The 24140-nt window shown below is 40.1% G+C and overlaps 3 protein-coding genes across 5 annotated transcripts in view; all 3 read left to right on the forward strand.

Annotated features, from left to right (window-relative positions):
* Positions 1-2187, forward strand: part of LOC134632283 (alpha-1,3-mannosyl-glycoprotein 4-beta-N-acetylglucosaminyltransferase C-like) — a 68543-nt gene extending 66356 nt beyond the window's left edge. For 2 of the 3 annotated variants that reach the window (XM_063480945.1, XM_063480947.1), the window contains exons 3-5: positions 313-458; positions 570-717; positions 814-2187. In XM_063480945.1, the coding sequence (XP_063337015.1) occupies positions 330-458; positions 570-717; positions 814-1976 (1440 nt within the window). In that variant the 5' untranslated portion in view covers positions 313-329 and the 3' untranslated portion in view covers positions 1977-2187. The remainder of the gene's footprint in view (positions 1-312; positions 459-569; positions 718-813) is intronic. The other variant, XM_063480948.1, reaches the window with a different exon arrangement.
* Positions 2188-7979: 5792 nt separating this feature from the next.
* LOC134631130 (RING finger protein 141) lies at positions 7980-14923 on the forward strand. Its single transcript, XM_063479144.1, has 6 exons — positions 7980-8086; positions 10147-10350; positions 10898-11006; positions 12036-12217; positions 12926-13033; positions 13118-14923. The coding sequence occupies exons 2-6, from the start codon at positions 10214-10216 to the stop codon at positions 13266-13268; spliced, it is 687 nt and encodes a 228-aa protein (XP_063335214.1). The 5' UTR covers positions 7980-8086; positions 10147-10213; the 3' UTR covers positions 13269-14923.
* A 3654-nt stretch (positions 14924-18577) lies between these two features.
* On the forward strand, positions 18578-20802 carry LOC134631780 (RING finger protein 141-like). The gene is made up of 4 exons (XM_063480333.1): positions 18578-18714; positions 19204-19300; positions 19653-19806; positions 20786-20802. Exons 1-4 carry the CDS (start codon positions 18578-18580, stop codon positions 20800-20802), a joined length of 405 nt encoding a protein of 134 aa, XP_063336403.1.
* The last annotated feature ends 3338 nt before the right edge of the window (positions 20803-24140 follow it).

Consider the following 24140-nt stretch of genomic DNA (forward strand, 5'->3'; position numbering starts at 1 on the left):
TGTAAATTTACAAAATGGTTTATTGGCAACTCCTATCAGCACTTTCAGGACTTCTTTTCCAGTTAAACATGAGGTCAGCATACCTTGCTCTGTAGTCTTCACAATGCACAAATTAAATTACAGCTCCTGATTAAAACAGATCACGAGTCCTTGTTATTCTATTACCGTAAGTCTTCCACTAATCCTTCATAACGATGTTGTAATCCCAGTGTTCACAGGGATTGAAATAAAACCGAAATTACTTTGCCAAGCTCTCATAAAGTTTTATTTGCTTTTTGATGTCTACATTTCTGTTTTATCTGTCATGTTCAGCAGTGAGAGACGTGATCATGAGGGTAATGTGGAAGTCCATGGACAAGATGAGGTGCTTCAGGAAACGATCCGTCTTCCCTTTCCTCGGCTTTCTCATCGCCTTTCTGCTCTTTTTCAACCTTTATATGGATGATGGATATGTGCTGGTAACTTTAATCATGTTGTTGTTTGTTTTGTTTTTTGAAATTTTGACTCTTCTGCCTAAAGTGTTCCTACAGGTGTTACTCTTTGTGTTTGCATGTTTGTGTGTGATTTAGGAGGCTGAAAAAAGACAGCTAGGAGAGACGCTGATCCATCCTCCGAACTCTGAAAGATATGTGCACACGTTCAGAGACTTGTCCAATTTCTCTGGGACTATTAACGTGACGTACCGCTACCTTGCGGGGCTTCCTTTACCACGTAAAAGTAGGCATTTCTACCAGATACCAGTTTGAATTCATTTTTACTTCGAACAGGAAAATATTTACTGACTGAACTAACTGTTTTTCACTGTTGGAACAGAGTACCTCACCATTGGCTTGTCGTCGGTCAAGAGGAAAAAGGGAAACTACCTCCTGGAAACGATCAAATCCATATTTGATCAGTCCAGTTACGAGGAACTGAAAGAGATTGTGGTTGTCGTCCATCTGGCGGACTTCGACCTGGTCTGGTGTGAGAACCTGGTGCAGGAAATCACCAGGAAGTTTGCACACCACATCATAGCTGGACGTCTCTTAGTAATCCAAGCTCCAGAGGAGTACTATCCGTCTCTGGACGGATTGAAAAGGAACTACAACGACCCAGAGGACAGGGTCCGTTTCCGCTCTAAGCAGAACGTGGACTACGCTTTCCTGCTCAACTTCTGCACAAACCTCTCCGACTTCTACATGATGTTAGAGGACGATGTGCGCTGCTCCAGGAACTTCCTGACGGCACTGAAGAAGGTGATCACCTCCAGAGAAGGTTCCTACTGGGTGATGTTGGAATTCTCCAAGCTGGGCTACATCGGGAAGCTGTATCACTCCAGAGACCTGCCGCGCTTGGCTCATTTCCTGCTCATGTTCTACCAGGAAATGCCCTGCGACTGGCTCCTCATCCACTTCAGAGGCCTGCTGGCACAGAAGGACGTGATCCGCTTCAAGCCTTCACTGTTCCAGCACATGGGCTACTACTCCTCTTATAAGGGTGCCGAGAACAAGCTGAAGGACGATGACTTTGAGGAAGACTCCATAGACATTCCCGACAACCCCCCCGCCAGCCTTTACACAAACATCAATGTCTTTGAAAACTATGACGCCACCAAGGCTTACAGCAGTATTGTTGATGAGTATTTTTGGGGGAAACCTCCGTGCACTGGAGACTTCTTTATCATAATCTTTAACAAACCAACAAAAATCACCAGAATTAAAATCCTGACCGGCACAGAGGACAGACAAAATGACATTCTTCACCACGGAGCTCTGGAAGTGGGCCAGAAGTCTGTGGACACCAAACAGGGCAGGCAGTGCACATCCTACATCACACTGGGGGAGTTTAAAGTTGGAAACATTGAGATTAACAATGTGGACCACAAGATAGGCTTTGATATTGAGTGCGTACGAATTGTCATCACTGCCAGCCAGAAAGAATGGCTCATCATAAGAAGTGTCAGTTTATGGACCGCGCAGCCTGTCGCTCAAATATAGAAATAAAGCTTTTTAAATGATTCTCTGCTCGTGGTGATTTTGGATGCAGATGCTGTGACTTCATTCGGGACTTCTACTGTTTGCTGAATTCAAATCAATCCACATTTTTCTTGGGTTGGCCAGAGATCTGCTGTATGTTTTCATTGTGATGTATTAAACTGACTGATGTGTACAGTATGGAGCTTTTATACTTCTGTTCATTTTCAGAAAATCTGTGTATAAAAATATTCAAACTTGGCTGGTATTATCTCTCTTTTTTTCAATTAGTGAACCCCAAGGGTTTTTCCACAGAGTCTGTGCTTCAAAAGATAAACTTGCTGCTTACTTTTTGAATCCACAGTGGGGGGCAAAATACACAAGTGTAAAATAAACAAAAACATTTTTATGGCACAAAGACTCATCAGCTCCCTTTTTTTTTTAGTATTGTCTAAAAGAAGTGAGCAGGAGCATAGAATAGCTGTTACCTACATCTAATATTAAACACAGTTTTCAAAAAATATAGGGAAGGATTTTCAAAGTTCATTAACTGTGCGTGATGTGTGGAATGAGGACTTCTAAGTTCCTGAGATAGAGCTGTCTGACAATCTGTTAATGATTTACAAAAAAGAAGGTTCCACCTGCTGTTCAGTGTAAGTACATGCCTAAAAAAGAGAAGTCAAGCTGTGTAATACTGTTTAAAAAAATATTCAGACGATCATCATCCCTGAATTGAGTAAAAAGAATCTACCACCTGTGTGAGGTTACTCTAACAAATGCAAAATGAACTGGCAAAAAATTTAGATGGGCAAGAAATTTAATTAATCCTAGAACACTATCGCTATAAATAGTAACACAATCACTAATGCCGGGTGATTTTTACCCGATATAATATGACCAACAAAAAGTACTTTTCATCAAAATATATCAAACACATGACAAATCAGAGTGGTCAGCTTTTACTTTCAACTGTGCCATGTCTAACAAAATGAAAAAAGTGTCATGGGGGGATGCTAAAGTAATGCTCCAAAATTACAGAAAAATCTGGAATTCAAGAACAAAAAATTCCTAAAAAAAAAAAAAATGACGCTGGAAAGCTGGTCTTTGATACACCCATTCCTGGGACATTTGAGACTTCCCTGGTGAAGACACAATCTCCTCGACACACTAACAGCTGCAGGAGAGAGAAATCATGTAAATGTATTTGCTCGGGTGAAAATCACCCAGTGATAGTGTTCTAGGGTTAAATACTATAATATTAACTACAAGCTCTCGTTTTTGTCATTAGGTAATTTTTTGGTGAGTTTTAAACGAATCTGTGAGATTTGACAAATATGCTCTTTGGAGTACTTTGCTGCCACCTTGTGGTAAATTATAAAAATAACAACGGAAAATATACAGATTACCTATTGACCTAAGAGGTACATATATCAGAAAATATGACCAAAATAGTGCATTGAAGGTGTATAGACTGTTATTAATTATAATAATAGTCTATACACTATAGTGTAATTACAAGTAAAATAAAGAGTAACTTTAAAAAATCATATAACTCTAACAGGCAGTGCAGAAAGTGAGGCACCTAAATTTTAATGTCATAATTTACACCCTCTGTTTCATGCAGCGATATGTCAAAATCTACAAAGCAAGAGTAAACCACAGTTTTGTCCTGAAGAGCAATATCAGAATTATACATAAAGTGTGAAATGTGCCATAGTATGTTTTTTGTATGCGGTACCACGGGCCACACTTTGAGAAACCTGGCTCTATAGAGTGAAAAAAGCTTAAATTATTAAATATTTATATTTTAGCATAATACCATTTTGGAACTTTTTATAGTAAATCTTTGTGTGTGTGTGTGTGTGTGTGTGTGTGTGTGTGTGTGTGTGTGTGTACGGGTTCGTACTATCCTGGTGGGGACCAAAATCTGACTTTTACTATCCTGGTGGGGACTTTCTGCACCGTGGGGACCAAAATCCAGGTCCCCTCGGGGTTGAAAGCAATTTTCACACTCAAAATGCGGTTTTACTGTCAGGGTTACAATTAGGTTATGGTTAGGTTTAGGGTAAGGGTTAGGGTTAGGCATTCATTTTTAATGGTTAGGGTTAGGGTAAGGGGCTAGGGAAAGCATTATGTCAATGGGATGTCCCCACGAGGATAGCAAACCAGACATGTGTGTGTGTGTGTGTGTGTGTGTGTGTGTGGCCCAGAAAGATTCACAATTTTGCCTGAAGATGCTTCACCATCTGGGAAACTTATGGGACATAATTCTTCTTTCAGGATGAACAGATATGCAAATAAATATTATGCATAGTAAACAGAAGGAATATCATTACGCTGCAGAGACGCAGGGCTGACTGTAAATAAACAAAGTGCAACCATGTATGAAGCACAGTAAGCCATGAAGAATGTCCCTGCTCTGGTCGGAGAGTGTTACAGGTGTTGCCTGCGCTGCAGCTTCTCCTCTGCGTGAGTCCCCTTCAGGTGTTGAGGTTGCCAGAAATAAACAGATGGCATGATTACTGATGGAGCCAAACACCAAATGAGTTTTCAGCTCACAAGAACTAAGTTCAATGCTTTTCCTTCATTTTTATTCATCCTGTGCACATCCTAAACCTCATTTTCAGCAGCAATCTTCTGGGACTTTCCCCCTCATGCTTCGGTTCAGTTGTAAGTGTTTCTTCACCTTTTTGAGGCTTGAGGCTTACATTATATTCACTTATATCTGTCCCCAGGTAGCTTCCAGTCTAATGTATTGTCCCTTTCATCCTCTCCTCATCACATTCTCTACCTCCTCTTGCTTTTTTAAAAAATCACCTTCTGCTGCCCTGACCTCCTACCATCATGTGCAATCCAAATCACTCTCCCATCAGCGTCCCCCTGCACTTTTATGAGAAAGATGACAGAACCACTATTTTTCAACCTTATACCAGACATCTGATCATTAATATTCCTATTTCTTCAATTACTTGGAAATATTAGGACCTGACAAGTTAAAAAATTGTGAGCATGAATTTTTTTGACTGTGCATGACAATAAAACTTAATTCTGTGCGTCAACATGGTTGTCTAGAAATTATAATGTACAGTCATGTGAAAAGCTAAGTACACCTTTAATGCTCTGCACTTGATTAACTAATCATCAAGTGTGACCACCTCTGTGAAAACAAAAGCTAGTAGTTTGCAGGTCTGGAGCATTCAGGCATGTGTAAAAGCAACACCATAATCTTCTCAGGAGTGGACGTCTTAGCAAACTCATGCCAAGATCAGACTGTGCAATGTTCAGAAAAACTGCAAAAAAAACCAAGAACTACATCTCACTCTATTGGTCTCAGTTAGCATGTAAAATGTTAAAGTTCATGAGAGCAAAATTGGAAAAAGTATGGCTTGTTTGGAATCCTTCCCAGAAAGCCTCTTCTCTCTGAAAAGAACATGGCAACATGGCGTAGATCTGCAAAGTTACTAATCTAAACAAACAGATGAGACCAACATTTGGCCATAATGCACAGAACCAAACACAGCATATCAGCACAAACAGCTCACACTGACTGTCAAGCACAGTGTTGGAGGAATGATTGTTTTGCAGCCACAGAATCTGGGCACCATGCAGTCAACCGTGAATGCCTCTGTATGCCAAAGTATTCTAAAATCAGATGTGAGGCCATTTGTTTTGCCCAGACTGGGTCATGCAGGACGAGGATGCAGCTCAGGAGAGCAGATCATCTACTTGTTGGAAGGTTGGTGCTTCAAACTCTGACTGCTCCAGTCTGCATGCCAAAGTATTCTTGGGCAAAATATTGAACCCTAAATTCCTCTGATGCATTTATTGAATTCAATTCAATTCAGTTTTATTTATATAGCGCCAAATCACAATAACAGTCGCCTCAAGGCGCTTTATATTGTAAGGTAGACCCTACAATAATACATATAGAGAAAAACCCAACAATCAAATGAAATGATTGATCGTACTGGAGTACGAATGTGCGTGAATGTTAGATAGAAAGCACTTAGGTGTAGAAAAAAGTGCTAGTATGAATGGGTATGAATGGGTGACATGTTGTATAAAGCGCCTTCAGGGCTTAAGTAGAGCAGAAAAGTGCCATATCAACCAGTCTGTTTAACACAACATCGGCAAATCTAAAACAGAATGGCTGAAAAAGAAAAGTCACAGTCCAGACTTAAACCTGATGAAATGTGACATTGAAAGCTTAAGAGAGCTGTGCATATCCAAATACCTGCAAACCTCAATGAACTAAAGCAGTGCGATTGATAAAAGACATGTTTTGGATGTCATTCAGTGAACATTATTAGTGGTAATGAGCCCCTCTAGATAAGAGCCAGTAGAGGGCTTATACACCTGCTAGTCAGTCAGAAGGTTTTTATCATCCATTCACATGAAGGACCACTAACAGCAGCACCGGCAGACTCCAGTCCTGCTAAACATTCTCCCGAGACTGTTAATGTGAAAGAGCAACTTGATAAAGCAGATAACTGTTTTGTTTTGAGCATTTCCTTCTCCACCTTTTCACACCTTTTCACTAAAAGGATGAGCGTACTTTGCCATCATCGCTGACCAAAGTACAATTAATGAGTCCAGTGCAGTTTTATTTATATAGCAGTAATTCACCATAACAATCCTCTCAAAGTGTGTTCTATGTTACAGTAAAGATCCTACAGAAAGAACCACAGTGCTCAAGAATCACTACAGTTATTCACAGACTGTATATAGCATGCAGTCTGGGCTCTAGATAAAGAAATATATTCCAGAAAGGATTCACATTATTGGTGCTAAAAGTGCTAAATATGTGTTAATAAACACAAATAAACATGTTTCAATGAATAAACTAAACTATTTTTCTTACCTTTATCTCAGTGATGAGGACAACATTCACTGTCGATCGCTGGCCATATCTGACTCTGTTTTATCTCTAGATAAACTTTTAAACTTTAATTTTGGTGAGCTGGCTGCAATTTTGACACCTTTTGTCCAAGACAATACTGATGAAGCACAAGAAGAAAAATATGATGCCCTCATGTGCGGGTCTCAGGAGATTAAGAGCATTGATATCTGGCTGGTGTTATTTGTATGTATGAATCCATGCAATATATTTAAAATGACACTGCAGAAATAACAGTAACATTAAAAATATATTTGGTGCAGCCAAAGTCATCTAATCTAACTGTTAAAACCTTTGCATCAGAAATAACAGACTAGGAAATAAAAAGCACAAGTTTTTTTCATGAATGCTGGATGAAGTTCACTGAAGATGCATAAAGACAAACAGAATCAGTGGATGATTCTGGTGGCAGCATTCTTATTTTAATGTGTTTTATAAAACACAACTACACAACTTTCTTGGATCTGTATTTTCTTCAGCATAATAAACTGAGGTGGGGAAAAGAAAAACTGTACACCAACAATAAAAAAACAAACAAACCCCAAAACAAAACAGATATTAACTAAGAGCAATCAGTTACTTTTCCGTTTCATAATGTCAGAATTTCTGGTACATATAGCATTCATTCACACAAAGATCTTAATGGATCTTTGTTTGTTTATTTGTTTACACTGTTTGTTTGGGGGGGGGGGGGGGGGGTACTGTACTTCACGATAAGATGGTCCTATATTGTTTAATCTCTAAGGAAATGTAGGAAAGTTGGCTTGGTTCCTGTTTTTTGTTTAGTTTTTTAAAATTATTTTATTATTAGTTATATTTATGTTACTTTATTTATTTATTTATTGTTATTTTGACTAATAAATACTACAGCAGACATTCAGTAAGTTTTTTTTTTTAAAATCCAGATCATTCTTGAATGTATACAGTGGGGGGAAAATGATAGGGAACGAAATAATTTATAGACCAAACTTATTATTTATTTTGAATCTTTTCAAAACAAGTTTCAGAAGCGGGTAAATGTTGTGTAGGCCTAATATTTATTCAATTAATTATTTGTTTGTTTGTTTATTAATAATCTTATTATTATTATTACTAACGCAAACGACTGACGTAAGGTCGTCACACTCCAACGTCATGAAGCCGCGCCAGTGTTGTTGTACCAAGACAAACAGAAGCTAAAAGCGAGGCTAGTGGTGAAATTTGGATGGTGCCTCCTACGTGGACTCTGCACTGTTTGGTAAGAAGCACCTACGTGTCACAGTTGCAGCAGAGGATCATATTTATCCCATTTTTTATTTATTTATTTTCTACGTTTCGCTTCTTCTGGTATTGGTTAAGTTTCAAGCAAAGTAATGCAGCTAGCTGTTAGCAGAGTGCGCCTCAGTAATATTACGCTGTTACTACAGTTGTGAAGTTTAAACTGAGGTTTACTGTCTGGAGAGGTCTAAACTCTGCAGCTGTAAGTACTATAAGTACTTTCGAAGAAGGAGCGCTGCTGCTATTCGGTTCTTACGTTGAAGTCTAAAATAAACGCCCATGTTTTTAGCGGCGCTGGATGTTGATGCTAATTTAGCTAATACAGCAGAGCTGATGCCCCTGCGAGCATTTGGCTGTTTATGTTTTTATGACTTATAGATTATAGTCAGGTCTCCGTGAGGTTTGACACATCGATATGTTCTATGTATGCATGCAGCCACAGGAAGTCTCGAGGTAGTTGGTGGGAGAGGATGAGTTTGTTATTATCTGATACTCATCTAAGTGTTTTTAATTATCTAGTCGTGTTTTATTAATATTCTGTCCCTTTCCAACTAAGTTTTAAAGGGATTACTGGTGTAATAGTAACTTTTTAGACGAGCAAATGCAAAAATAAAAATCAAAAGCCGGGGCGAACAACTATAACAGTAAAGTACACAAGAGAATTCAGTTAAAAGCAATACACAAACCATTGTGAAACCATAAGTGATGATGAAAGGAAAAGCGCAAAAGACAAACAATATCATGTGAAAGCTATCTGATAAACGTGTTTCTTATGCCGGGCTCACACTGTGCGATTTTTTCAGTCGCGCGATTCAGCTCCTGCTCAAACTGTACGATGGACTCGCAGGGGTGAGAAGTTCATAGGTCACGATGCAGGGTCTCACACTATACGGCCCGATGCTCTGATGCGACCTGAGTGCTCACACTGTGCGTCCATAAAAATGAAGGTTATAACAGAAAATCTGTCGCTCGCTCTCCCTCTCTGTCTTTCACTCACACAGACACGCACCACCACCATCAACTTTGCTAAATTGCTAATGAAAAACATTGATCAAGCAGCTGTGATTGAGCAGCAATGTAAATCCAACTATTTTCACGGTTGTTGTGGTCGTGATAATTTTGTGAGGCCACATCGAAAAGGCTCGGGTGAGCTTGCCAGAGTTCTACAAGTTGTGCCTCCATCGCTTGTGTCCAGATCACACGCTGCACAGCCGTGCTGCGCCGTCTTTTTCGCTGACATTTGTGTTTGCGCGTGCGCAGTGTGAGAAGCTGCGGTGACACCCTCGCGACGGTCGGGAGGATTTCAAACATGTTTGAAATCCTCCCGACCAAGCGATTGATGATCGGGAGCTGCTCGTGAGGTGTTAATCGCTTCTCGTTACCCCACGTAGACTACACGATGCACGACGCACGATGAAGGACAAACTCGGGCCGATCGACAAAACGGTCGCACGACTCAAAAATCGGCTCAAAATGGGCCAAAAATCGCACAGTGTGAGCCCGGCATTAGAAGGACTAGATGCATAGATTTAAGCCAAAAATGTGGGATGGCCAAGAAAGCCCAGCTGTGAAGCTAAGGCTGCATACCGGCTCATTTGGGGCCAATATCTGGTGTAGGAAGCAAGGACCCAAACGTGCTTTAAAAGTCAGCTCTAAAATGTACAGAGAGCCAGTAAAGAAAAGCAAAGACTTTGGTGATGTGACACCGTCCACTAAGAAGCCGAGCTGTTGCATTCTGAACCAGCTGAATGTGAGAGGGTGACCTTTAATTAATCCCAGACAGAAAGGTACACTTCTTTATCTTGGTCCTATGCCTTTTGCTCCTTTTTGAAATTTTGGTTTGTTAAATTCTGGGTCTTGGTATGCTTCATGTACTTGCCATATTTTCTAAGGCCTACGATCATCTGTGCCACAGCATAATCTTTTAATATAGATGAATGCACACTTCATTTTTGTATGTTCACAATATTTTGTATGTCTTTCTTTAACTAAAATATTAATCTAAGGCACAAATAATTTAAGGCAATGATTTCCCACCAGGTTTGGAAGAACTGAATGAGGTGCTGCCCTTTGCCTCTGCTCTTGTGTGAGTTCTACTGCTGCCGGGATGGGTCAGCAGATCTCAGGTCAGGCGGTGATGAACCATCTGCCTGAGAAGCTGGTGAAACATGCCGGATTGGTTCGTGACAGTGGCTACCTAAGCTACGAGGAGTTTCTAGCAAGAGTGGCTGAACTTAATGACGTGTAAGTCTGTTAAAGATGATTAGCTTTCCAGTACAACAAATAGCTTTTCTTTAAGGCAAACAGTTTTTTTGCAGAATGGATAGGTGGAGAAACTTGACCTGTTTCACAAAGTGTACCTTTGGGCTAGTTTTACATGGACTCTTCAGATTGAGCGCTGGCATCAGTACTTTTATGACATGTGGGATTCGGCCTTCCTTATTCCCCCAACATTAGACACAGTTCTGCCAGTTTACCTTTAGCTTACAAACTCCTAGAGGTAATAGCTGCAAGGCATGATAATGCAGCAGAAGGTGGAGTAGAGAAAGGTTTTGTTACAGCATTTCTGAAAAAAAGATAAATGTGACAACAAAATAAACAGCACAGTGCAGTGTTATTGATGAAAATTATCATTGAAAACCCCTGGAAAAGAAGGAGCAATGACAATAGGTTTTTTAACATTCATCATGATGAGAAATAAATCAAAAATCTGCGTGTTTTATGGAGGATGGTTGGAATGGTTTATGGAGATAAACATAACCTTTTCCCCTCTCTCCTGCGTCTCTCTCAGTACGGCCAAGCTAGCTGCTGGACAGCAGAAGCACCTACTGTTTGAGGTGCAGCCAGGATCTGATGCTACAGCCTTGTGGAAAGTGGCTGTCAGGGTTGTGTGTACCAAGGTGAGACCAAAGAGCCTTCCCCACATGCCAACAGAGGCATCTGCCCACACATTTATGACAGAGAGGGACAGATGTGAGTGAAACCATACTCCTGTAAATTGTGTTTATATGTGGAAACCGTGCTCTGAGGGATATCCTGGGATGTCTGCAAGTGTTAAAACCAATTTGTTGTTTGGAAATGGACTTCTATCAGAATTATGTTTACTATTTCACAAAAATCAAGCCCTTTCTGGGAATCATAATAATATTACAGGGTAGGTGAGGGTAATAGATCTCTGGCAGTTTAACTCATTGTTCCACATCGGTTTTTAACTTAATGTAATGTAACACTGCCACTGACCAGGCCAAACAAAAATAGAAAGTTTTTGTTTCTTCATAATTAATATGAAGAAACAAAAAGTTGTGTATGTAGTTCCATTTGTTTGTGTCTGTCTGTTAGGTGTCAACTGTCCGCAGTTTCCAAGATATCATTTTCAAATTTTGTGTGATGGTAGATACTAATAACAACTTGAGTCATAACATGACACCATAAAGTTCCACAAAATCACATACTGCATGAATAGATGTTAAAATCTCGTGTTTTTACAGGTTATAGAAGCTAAAAGATGTCAGCCAATTCTGCTCCAATCATATGGTTAAGATAATAAAATGCACAATTATAGTATGTAATGCTTCAAGGTCAAAGTTTAGGATCACATGAATTAGGAAAAAGCTTTAGTTTCCATCGGATCATTTCCAGATTCTAAAGCAGTATAATAATCATTGAGTAGCATAAGCACTTCCTTTCTTTGAACTCTTTAAAACATTATTTTTAATACATTATAATCACAATGAACAACAAGATTAATATGCTACACTAGATTTCCATATTAACATATTCCATATTATGCTCACATCAGCACAAATGATCTATGAGAACTACTTACATCAGCACGTTTTTATGAAAACATCACAGTTTTAGTATAACCTTTGCCCTTTGGTGGGAGTTGCTCTGTGGGTGCTCTTGTGATTGAATTTGCTTCCTTCCAGATCAATAAGGAGAATGGCATGGTTGAAGCATCGCGGATCATGAACCTGTATCAGTTCATCCAACTCTATCGTGACATCACCAGCCAGGCAGCCGAAGTGTTGTCTGTAGAGGGTGCCACTAAGGGCCCCTCAACCGAGCTTCCCTCCACTGACTCCTGCCAGGCCAGCATGTGGATGGGCAGGTCAGTTACCAGGAAATGGACAGCTATGATATAAAGTGCACACACAACAATTAGATTTTCATGATGTTTTTTAATAGTGAAGATGGACAGGGATTATGGGAAAAGAGAGCAGTGGTACAACATGCATCAGAGGTCTTTGTTCAGTGAATGCACTCACTTGTAATCACTGCCAGATTTTGAAGGCGAGTTTTGCTACAACAGACCTGAAAAAATAATGAGTATTGGACTTTTATTTGTCAGCTGAGCAGTAATGATGTTTGTGAACATATGCGCTATTAAAAATGTTACACTTGAGCAAATATCAATGCTGTTTCCAGCTTTAGCCTCCAAGTGCCCAAAATGTAGTTTCCTTGCTCAGCACAGGTGTTACTGATGCAATACTACAGAAAATGTTTTTTAATGCCCCACCATCTGCATGAATTATATATTTTTAAGGGTTTTTTTGTTTTTGTTTTTTAACAGCTGAGCGATTCCTTATTCTGTAAAGTTGAGGGGGGCAGTGACTGATGGGTCATTTTAAGGCTTTTACACATTTTTATAACTCCGAGAGATATTTATCCTCAGGCGAATCCTGAGCATAAAGAAGTGTTTCTAAAACACTTCTTTATGCTTTTTCTTTTCTTTTCTAAAAAATGAAAAGAAAGTGTGCCTAGCACTAAAGAAAATAATGAAATTGTTTTCCCCTCTTCCGTATACATTTCCATGCAGAGTGAAGCAGCTGACCGATGAAGAGGAGTGTTGCATCTGCATGGATGGAAAATCTGACCTCATCCTGCCCTGTGCACATAGCTTCTGTCAGAAATGCATTGATAAATGGTGAGATAATCAAATAAGCTTGAATTATTTGAATTCATCTATAGCGTTGTAAAACGTTAAATTACACACCTTCTGTTTCTGTAGGAGTGGCCAGAGCCGAAATTGCCCAATCTGCCGTCTGCAAGTGACTGCTGCCAATGAATCGTGGGTAATGTCTGATATCCCCACAGAGGATGACATAGCCGGCTACATCCTCAACCTGGCTGATGAGGCGGGCCACCCACACAGGCCTTAACATGCAGAATACTGAGCCAAGTAGATAGCAAAGGGAAATATACCCACTTCAGTAGACTTTACATACTGAAACACAAAACACCACTTTCACTGAGAGGTTTCTTTTTTTCCCCCCTAAAGAGCAAAACAGAAAAGAATCCAGCAGGTTTCTTCTCTTTATATTCTTTGTGACAGCTTCTGAAAATCTCCTCTTTTAAGTCCTAAAAATCCCAGGATGCTTTTTGAAACCAGAGTATTGTTGATGTGATACTTCATGGAGTTTTGTGATATGTTGTTTGAAGTGAAAACATCTTTTATTTGTATATTACAATAAATTGTAACATTTTAATGGAACCCAGAATAACCAAATGTTGCTTAAAGTACTAACTGAAGAAGAGGTGGTTGGGGTTAACTAGGCACTTTATAAAACAAATGCTGATACATGTTGAAATTGCCTTCCTTCAATATGAATGAGAGAGACACAGTTGCACTTTCTTGTAAAGTTTGATAAGTATGACTCTCATTCATATCATTTAAATCATCACTTTGACATTTTGGGAAACTGTCTTGTTTGCTGTCCAGGGAAAGTCAGATGTCTGTAAATGTAGGACAGCAGTTAGATTATCCTCATACAAAGACTGGAAACAAGGAGAAAGGGCCGGCTGTAGCCAGTGTTATTAAATCATCTTTTAATATGTTATATTTAACTATATCTAAATGTGAAAAATAGAGAAATTTAAAGATGAATTTGTGCTGTAGACTGATTCATGGCTAAGTTGCTTCATGAAGTCCCTGCAGGACTGTTTTCAACTTTTGGACAGCATCGGGCTCTTTTGTAGTCTCTGTGCTAAATTTGGGAAGTGACCTTGCAGTGAACATATAGACAGTAAATTGGTATTGATCAAATCTTAAACCTCTGGCAAAGAGCAAATAAGCAATTTTTCCCAAAATGTCCTATTCTTCCTTCATGTGCAAATCCAAGACACCAAACATACTTGTCGTATTTGCCAGGGCTTCTGGACAAGCAGTAAAGTGAAAATTTATGTTCCATCTATAAAGCTGTTTGGATGTCTGTGCAATGTATCCCTGCATGTTTGTACCCCACATGACATGGACCATGAGCTGTGTTATGTGAATCTGTACTAAAATCCTGTTCTGGTGCAGTTCAGGACACAGGACTGAATAGTCTCATGTGATTTTAATGACTTGGCTCGTTGTGGTGTCTTAACTGTTGTAAATCACCTTTGCCTGTCACATAAGCTGTTCTCCTCTTTTTACTTTTATGAATTTTTTTCTAATTATTTTTCTCTCATCTTTATTTACACTATTTTATTATGAATTCTGTAGAAATCTTTTAGTTTGCACTCCCAAAACTGCACTCTGTGCTTCGACGTGACTGTAATTAAAAGCAACTTAATGACTGAGAGAGGGGCAGCTTGTAGGGGAACAGTGAGTAAAATCACTGAAATTGTGTTATGTTTTTTTGTTTCCCCCTGGGTCTAACCGATCCCTTGTGGCACTTTCAGTTTAAGTTGACATAGCTGTGACACTCGAAGTTGATTATTCCGGAAATATTTCATTAAATGTGAATGTGTATGAACCTTATAGATTTCATTTCTGTTTCACTCAAATCCAATTCTTCATTTAAAATTGTATTAAAGAAATGACTTATTTTGATCTTTGTTGTGTGAAGTTCAGTGAATTCTTCAGTTTAGCATTTTTTCACGTTTATTTTAACAATTTATTCCATATATGAGTCTATAGTTTTGAAATATCAGTAATATTTCTGTTCTGTTCATTTTGTTTATCTATCAAATGACATTTTGACACCTCACTTCTCTGGGTGTTTGTGCGTAGTTGATGGAGATGATTATATCTGTCTTCATAAATGTTATTTTGACACTTTAATCCTTTCATTCAAGCTGAAATATACACACCCCAGAGATGTGCAGCAGTAACAGAAGTCTTTTACAAGCTCTTTAGCGAACTGTGTCTGATCTTGTTGCATGACTGCATGGTCCGTTCAGAAAAATGTCAAAGAAAGTTTTTAATATTTACATTATAAAGATTATGAACATGTCTATACTAACCTATTTCATATTTTTAAACATGCCCTAAAAACATAAACTGCTGTGTAATGTGATGTTGCAACCATAAGATGGTAGCATTATCCTGTATTCCTTCTGGAGTCCTGGCATAGTACAGACATTGTATTTGTTATAGTGAATGAAGGGAGGTGTAATAACAGAAGCATTCTTACTGTTTTATCCTTAATAAACAGATACTCACTTTTTTGCACTTTATGACTGTTGAATTGAAAGTTTTTACAACTTTTGTTAATAAGTTGTATAATATGCAATAAACTGTATAAACTACATTTTTATACAGCTTATTCTGTTTGGAAACAAGATTTTTTTTTGGCAATAAAAGCCTAAGTGATGTAGCCTACTGTATCAGATTGGTGTTAAGATGTAAAGGAAAAAATCATAAATGCTTAATCTTATGAGTTTTACATGGCTAACATTGGCATTGTTTTACAGGTTTGAATATGTAAACTCAATGGCAGTGTGGGACATTTCATTTTAAAATAAAAAAAGAGTGAAACCTAGTTGTTCATGTGGTTTACATGTTAACCATACCCCTCCGCGAATCGCTACCTTATCGTGGTGGAGTGGTTTGTGTGTCCCAGGGATCCCAGGGGATATTTTGTCCGGGGGCTTTTCCCCCTGGTAGGGCTTCTCACTGAGGCAGTTAAACAATTCCAGACCCAGAGCCTGACAGAGCACCTCGGGTGGATGAGGTCCGACCTGAGTTCCTGAAGATTCTGGATGTCGTAGGACTGTCTTGGTTGACATGCCTCTACAATGTTGCGTGGAGATCAGGGGCGGTACCTCTGGATTGGAAGACCAGGATGGTGGTTCCCATGTTTACCGGACCGCAGGGTGTGTTCCAACTATAGGGGGATCACACTCCCCAGCCTCCCTGGGAAAGTCTATGCCAGGGTGCTGGAAAGGAGAGTTCGTCCGTTAGTCGGATACAGGAGAAACAATGCTGTTTTCGTCCTGGTCGTGCAACATTGGACCAGCTCTTTATCCTCTCAAGGATACTTGAGGGTGCATGTGAATTTGCCCAACCAGTCTATATGTGTTTTGTGGACTTGGAGAAGGCATTCGAGCGTGTCCCTCAGAGTGTCCTGTGGGAGGTGCTTTGGGAGTATGCGGTGTCTGGCCCATTGTTACGGGCCATTTGATCCTTATATAACCATTACAAGAGCTTTGTCTGCAAATCCGGCAATAAGTCGAACTTGTTCCCGGTGGGTGAAGAACTCCACCAGAGCTGACCGATTCTGTTCATAATTTTTATATACAGAATTTCTAGGCGTAGCCAAGTGGTGGAAGGCTGTAGTGATGTGGTTCTGTTGGCTTCATCAGGTGATGGTCTCCAGCTTGCACCGGAACGGTTTGCAGCCGAGTGTGAAGCGGTGGGAATGAGGATCGGCACCTTCAAATCTGAAAAGGGTGGAGTACCCACTCTGGGTCAGGAACGAGTTCCTCCCCCAAGTGGAGTAGATTAAGTATCTTAGGTCCTTGTTCACGAGTGACAGGAGAAGGGAACGGGAGATTGACAGACGGATTGTTGCTGCACCTGCAGTGATGTAGACGTTGTACTGGTCCATTGTGGTGAAGAGAGAGCTGAATGTAAAAGCAAAGCTCTCAATTTACCGGTCGATCTACGTTCCCTCACCTGTGGTCATGAGGTGTGGGTAGTGATCGAATGAACGAGATCGCGGATACAAGCGGTGGCAATGGGGTTCCTACGAAGGGGGGCTGGCCTCTCCCTTAAAGATGGGGTGAGAAGTTCAGCCATCCGGGAGGGGCTCAGAGTAGAGCCGGTGCTCCTCCACATCGAAAGGAGCCAGTTGAGGTGGTTCGGGCATCTGATAAGGATGCCTTCTGGATGGTTTCCAGGCATGTCCCACCAGGAGGAGGCCCCGGGGCACACCCAGGACATGCTGGAGAGATCATATCTTTCGGCTGGCCTGGGAACACCTTGGTGTCCCTCCTGATAAGCTGGAGGAGGTGGCCGGGGGAGGGCCTTCTCTGCTTAGGCTGCTGCCCCCGCGAGCTGGCCCTGGATAAGCCGAAGAAGATGGATGGGGACAAAAAATGATAAAAAAAAACAAACAAAAAAACTGGCAACTGCCAGTGCTACCCCTCAGCCTCCTACTAGACCTTGTTCTCAAGTTACTGCATTCACAAGATTCTCTGACTTTGAGGTCGAGGTCACTGAGATTCAAATTTATCCAATATTTTTAGTTGTTGCACCAATTTGAAGCTCTTACATCACCTTATTCTTAGGTTATCATATTCATAAGATTTTTCATAAAACTTGACCTTTGACCATGACCTTGAGGTCGAAGTCACTGAGATTCTAACTTATCTGATTTTTTTGTAGTTACACCTATGGTATCAATTTGAAGCTCCTACACTGCCTCGTTCTTGAGTTATTGAGAACACCTAACTCACAAACTAAGGTGTGCAAGCTTCTTGCCCACCCGCCCAGCAGAGTGATAACAATACCCTATCATAGCTTTTACGGAGGTAAAGACACAGTGAAGCCAAGGATTACTGAGAATTCAAATTGCAATACCTTTAATACCTACAGCATGTTCCAGTTGCTGTAATAAACTATTGCTAACAGTACCCAATGCTCTACTGAGGTCTAGCAGGACAAGTACAGAAATGAGTCCACTGTCAGAGGCCATAAGAAGATCATTTGTAACCTCCACTAACATTGTTTCTGTAAATAATCAGTTAGCTGTTTTACAACCCATCTTTCAAGAATTTTGTATTTTTCATGAGACAGTTGTGACAGCTAGGATTTGCACCAGGAACTTAAGCACTGTTGCCTCAGAGCAATAATCACTTCACCACCACAGTGTCCTGCTTCAGATGTTCCTGTGTCAAGGCACTCTCTGACTTCTGTATAACCTTTGTTCCTTATGTGTGCCATGTGTGATCACTCCTGTGCTGTTTTACTATGACTGTTCAAAGACCAGCATGTATCTGTTTTTGCAGTAAGTCACTGCAAGTCACAAATCTTTGGCTTTTTATAAGATTTAATTAGTTACAGATACAGCTATTCTTAACCTGTGACCATTAAAGTGCTGCAAATAACTAGCTTACCAAATGGCTCGGGTAAATACGTTAGAGGGTTACCTAGGCAACCGGAAACTTTGCTAGACCAACCGCCAGCTTCATCCTCCACTTGGAAAAAATTCTGCCTCTGTTGGTTTGCGAGTGTTACTGGTGCTTTTAACATAACACCGGGATGGGTCAGCAGATCTCAGGTCAGGGAGTTATGAACCAGCTCCGTCAGAAGCTGGAGAAATGTTTAGAATTGGTTCGTGACAGTCGCTACCTAACTTACGAGGAGTTCCTGGGAAGACTGGCTGAACTTAATGACATGTAAGTGACAGGTCGTTAAAGACAGCTTTAGAGAACAGCAAGTGGCTTTTCTTTAACATAAAACAGTTTTGTGAAGAATGAACAGGCGGACAAACTTAACCTAGTTCAAAAGTGTACCTTTGGGCTGATTTTACGTAGACTCTTCCATTTGAGAGCTAGCTTCAGTACTTTTATGATATCTGGGATTTGACCTTCCTTATTTTCTACCATTTCTGCTAGTTTACTAGCTAGGTTTTTTAGCTTACAAGCCCCTGGAGGTAATAACTGCAAGACAAGATAGTGCAGCTGAAGGTGAAATAAACACACAAAGTGAACAGCACAAAGCAGTGTTTTTAAGTATTAGTAATGAAAATACATTTTTGAAATTCAACATGATGAAAAATAAATATAAAAATTCTTTTATGAATATTGTGGCACTGCTTTGTCATTTGGCTGAATGGTTTATGGAGAGAAACATAACTTCTCCCCTCTCTCATTCTTCTCTCTCAGTACTGCTGAGCAGCAGAACGACCTGCTGTTTGAGGTGCAGCCAGGATCTGATGCTACAGCCTTGTGGAAGGTGGCTGTCAGGGTTGTGTGTACCAAGGTGAGACCAAAGAGCCTTCCCCACATGCCAACAGAGGCATCTGCACACACATTTATGACAGAGAGGGACAGATGTGAGTGAAACCATACTCCTGTAAATGTTTATATGTGAAAACCGTGTGCTAAGGGATAGCCAAGGGGAAAGGTAATTTTAACATCAGCCTACTGCCCCTAGAGAAATACATCCTGTAATAGATTGCTGATAGCATCTATCAGCTTGGATTAAAAAACCCTGCTGGGCTTGAGAAGCCTGTCATTGGTGGGTTATAGCCAGCTATTTTAGCACAGTGTAAGGCTGAAACTGCATGCATTACCAGTCATTGAGTCACATGATTGCCTTTTCTTCCTCACAGATCAGTAAGGAGAATGGCATGGTGGAAGCATCGCAGATCATGAACCTGTATCAGTTCATCAAGCTGTATCATGACATCACCAGCCAGGCAACTGAGGTGCCGTCTGCAAAGAGCCCCTCTACTGAGCTTCCCTCCACTGACTCCTGCCAGGCCAGTAGGTCAGGCAGCCATGACATAAAGCATACATTTTATAGCACATTCAGCAATTATAAGTACTTTTATTACTTTATTTGATAGTGAAAATGGACAGGAAATAGGGGGAAAGAGAGCATGGGAACAACATACAGCAAAGGTCATTGCAGCCAAATCAAAGTGGGACCTCACTACCTGGGCATGTTGGTGGTCTAAAAACTTAGCTGTTGGGTTACCATTTTAAAAAAGCTATTTAAAAGGTTTCAGCTAAAGCTTTTCTGGACAATTTAACCACAAGTTGGTCGTTGTTTTGTTTGGAACAAAGAAGAAAGAGTCCTTTATAGGCTTTAAAGGTTTTGGTGCCTCAGGACGAACATGTGTGATCCCCAGCTCCCACAGATTCTTATGCAAATGCATTCAGTCCGTTTGAATACACCCACTTGATCTTATATTTGCCAGCTGGGCAGTAATGATAATGTTTGAACATACGTGCCATTAAAACCATTACACTTGTGCTAATAACAAATGTTGTGTTTCCAGCCCGAATCTCCAAGCGGCCTAACAATGCAGTTAATGCATTTTTTCCTACTCACCACAGGTGTCAGTGCTGTAAGACTACAGAAATGCCCCACAATCTGCATAAATTATATAATTTCTTTGCAGCAGAGTGATTTCTCATCCAGATGCAAAGCTCGGGGGCTGACTGATGGGTCGTGTTAAAACTTTCACACATTTTTAGAACACAGAGGGATATTATTTTCTCAGGTTAATCCCTTGATTGCAAACCCTCAGGATTTATCAGACATATTTCTATTAAAAAAGGTAGAAAAGCTCATTTAAGTTGCCTTCCTCTGTAGATAAATAATAAAACAGTTTATGTTTTCTCGGTATACAAGCAGCAATTGATGAATTGATGATGAAAAATTGTTACTGAAAAACATAAACTTCCTGTTATTCACACACACACAGTAATTATTTCACACCCTCTTCTGTTTCTGTAGGAGTGGCCAGAGCCTAAGCGACTTAGCGTGTCATCTGCAAGTGACTGCTGCAAGCGAATCGTGGGTAATATCTGATCTTCAGAGACTACTTCCCTAATGTGACTAATGAGGGAGGCCACCCATACATGCTTTAAAATGTCAAATACTTAGCTAAGTACATAGAAAATGGCGATATACCCACATAAGAAGACTTTTTCCTCCTAAAGAGCAAGATTTCTTCTCTTTATATTCTTTGTATTCTTTGTGACAGCTTCTGAAAATGGAAATCTCCTCTTTTAAGTCCTACAAATCCCAGGATGCTTTTTGAAACCAGTTTTGTGATATGTTGTTTGAAGTGAAAAATAAATCTGTATTTGTATATTACAATAAATTGTAACATTTTAATGGAACACAGAATAACCGAATTTTGCTTACAGTATTACTGAAGAAGAGGTGGTTGGGGTTAACTAAGCACTTCATAAAACAAATGCTGATACATGTTGACATTGCCTTCCTTCGATATGAATGAGAGAGAGACACAGTTGCACTTTCTTGTAAAGTTTGATAAGTATGACTCTTGTTCATATCATTTAAATCATCACAGAAACAGACAGTTTGCTGTCCAGGGAAAGTCAGATGTCTGTTAATGTAGGACAGCAGTTAGATTATCCTCATACAAAGACTGGAAACAAGGAGAAAGGGCCGGCTATAGCCAGTGTTGTTAAATCATCTTTTAATATGTTATATTTAACTATATCTAATTTGTTTAATATGACTGATTCATGGCTAAGTTGCTTCATAAAGTCTCTGCAGGACTGTTTTCAACTTTTGGACAGCATCAGGCTCTTTTCATTCTGTTTGTAGTCTCTGTGCTAAATTTGGGAAGTGACCTTGCAGTGAACATACAGACAGTAAATTGGTATTGATCAAATTTTAAACCTCTGGCAAAGAGCAAATAAGCAATTTTTCCCAAAATGTCCTATTCTTCCTTCATGTGCAAATCCAAGACACCAAACATACTTGTCGTATTTGCCAGGGCTTCTGGACAAGCAGTAAAGTGAAAATTTATGTTCCATCTATAAAGCTGTTTGGATGTCTGTGCAATGTATCCCTGCATGTTTGTACCCCACATGACATGGACCATGAGCTGTGTTATGTGAATCTGTACTAAAATCCTGTTCTGGTGCAGTTCAGGACACAGGACTGAATAGTCTCATGTGATTTTAATGACTTGGCTCGTTGTGGTGTCTTAACTGTTGTAAATCACCTTTGCCTGTCAGCTGTGCTGATTTCTCTAAAAGTGTTTACATTTATTTGTTAAGATGATTTTAATCTGACTGTTGTAGAAATATTTTCCATCCATCCAAGTTAATATCATATATAATTTACAGTTATGTGTTAAAATTGTTTTGTTTAAGTGGATTTAAAGTGTTGATTTTATTAAATGTAAATATGCAGTAGCATATCATAAAATGTTATCTGGCAATTTTATCCATTCATTCGTTGAGATTTTACAGGCTCAAAAGATGTGCAGCTCTTTCAACAAGTTCTTCAGAAAACGGCATCTGATCTTGTGGTTACATGACTGTGTGGTCAGGTCAGCAAGTGTTCCAAAAAATTTTAAATTTTAAAACTTACGTACGGGGGCCCCACAGGGAACGGTTCTGGCTCCGTTCCTCTTCACCATCTACACTGCAGACTTCTCCCACAACTCCACCCAGTGCTTCCTGCAGAAGTTCTCTGATGACTCTGCTATAGTCGGCCTCATCACTGATGGGGACGACAAGGAGTACAGAGGACTGACTCAGAACTTTGTGGACTGGTGCCAGCTGAACTACCTCCAGATCAATGCCAGTAAAACCAAGGAGCTGGTGGTAGACTTCCGCAGGCACAAACATCCTCCACTGCAACCACTGAACATCCAAGGTATGGACATTGAGACTGTGGACAGCTACAGGTACCTTGGTGTTCATCTGAACAACAAACTGGACTGGACTCATAACTCAGACGCCCTCTACAGGAAAGGGCAGAGCAGGCTGTACCTGCTGCGGAGACTCAGGTCGTTTGGAGTGGAAGGCCCACTCATGAAGACCTTCTATGACTCTTTGGTGGCCTCAGCCATCTTTTATGGTGTGGTCTGCTGGGGTGGCAGCATCTCTGCTGGGGACAGGAAGAGACTGAACAGGCTGATCCGAAGGGCCAGCTCTGTTCTAGGATGCCCTCTGGACCCAGTGGAGGTGGTGAGTGACAGGAGAATGGTGGCTAAGCTGTCATCCCTGTTGGACAACATCTCCCACCCCATGCATAAGACTGTGACAGCACTGAGCAGCTCCTTCAGTGGGAGACTGCGGCACCCACGGTGTGGGACGGAGAGATTTCGCAGGTCTTTCCTCCCCACTGCTGTCAGACTCCACAACAAAGACTTTAACTGATCATACACACACATCCACAAATGTGCAATAACACAAATGTGCAATAATCTTTCTGGCACCGTTGTATTTTTCACTCTGTTGTATATAGCATTTGTATTCTATTTTTATCCTATTGTATATTTTATTCTATTTTATTCTACTGTATATAGTATTCTATTTTTATTCTATTCTGTACAGTTGTGTACTGTATTTATTCTTATTTTATTTTATTCTAATTGTCCTTCATAACTTTTGCACTGTCCACTTCCTGCTGTGACAAAACAAATTTCCCACGTGTGGGACTAATAAAGGTCATCTTATCTTATCTTATCTTAAAGACCATACCTGCATCTAAATCTACATAAACCAGTTTCATATTTTTAAACATGCCCTAAAACATAAACTGCTGTGTAGGATGTATATGATGTTGCAACCATGAGGTGGCAGCATTATCCTGCATTGCTTCTGAAAGGAGTCCAAGCATCAGTAAAGGCTACTTTTTATTTGAAAGTGGGTGAAAAGAAGTGTAATAAAACAGATGCGTTCTTATAGCATTATCATTAATAAAAAGATGCTCACTATCACTAAAAAGTAAAATTTCTGTACAGTCTCCCTTTAATCAAGCCAAGTAATTAAATGTTCAAAACAAAACAACAAACCCTGTTTAACTGTTTCAAGTCAACTCACTACAGTCTAAATAGTTGATGTAAATAGTTGATGTCATAGCCACTGTCAGTGTGGGGCCTCTGATGAACGTAAAGGCAAAATTCAGAGTCTTCAGTTATTGAGTTTTAAGTGGCTCACATTAGCATTGTTCTGCAGGTCTGAACAGTGGCTGTGTGGGAGGTTCATTTAGAAATAAGAGTAAAAACTACTTCTTTGTGTGGTTTAATGACTGCACATAAAAAGCCAAAGGTTATTGAGAATTTAAAGTGATAACATTTGCAAATGGGCATATGGGGATC

This window comes from Pelmatolapia mariae, linkage group LG7 (genome assembly GCF_036321145.2).
Source record: "Pelmatolapia mariae isolate MD_Pm_ZW linkage group LG7, Pm_UMD_F_2, whole genome shotgun sequence".
In the NCBI taxonomy this organism is placed as follows: domain Eukaryota; kingdom Metazoa; phylum Chordata; class Actinopteri; order Cichliformes; family Cichlidae; genus Pelmatolapia; species Pelmatolapia mariae.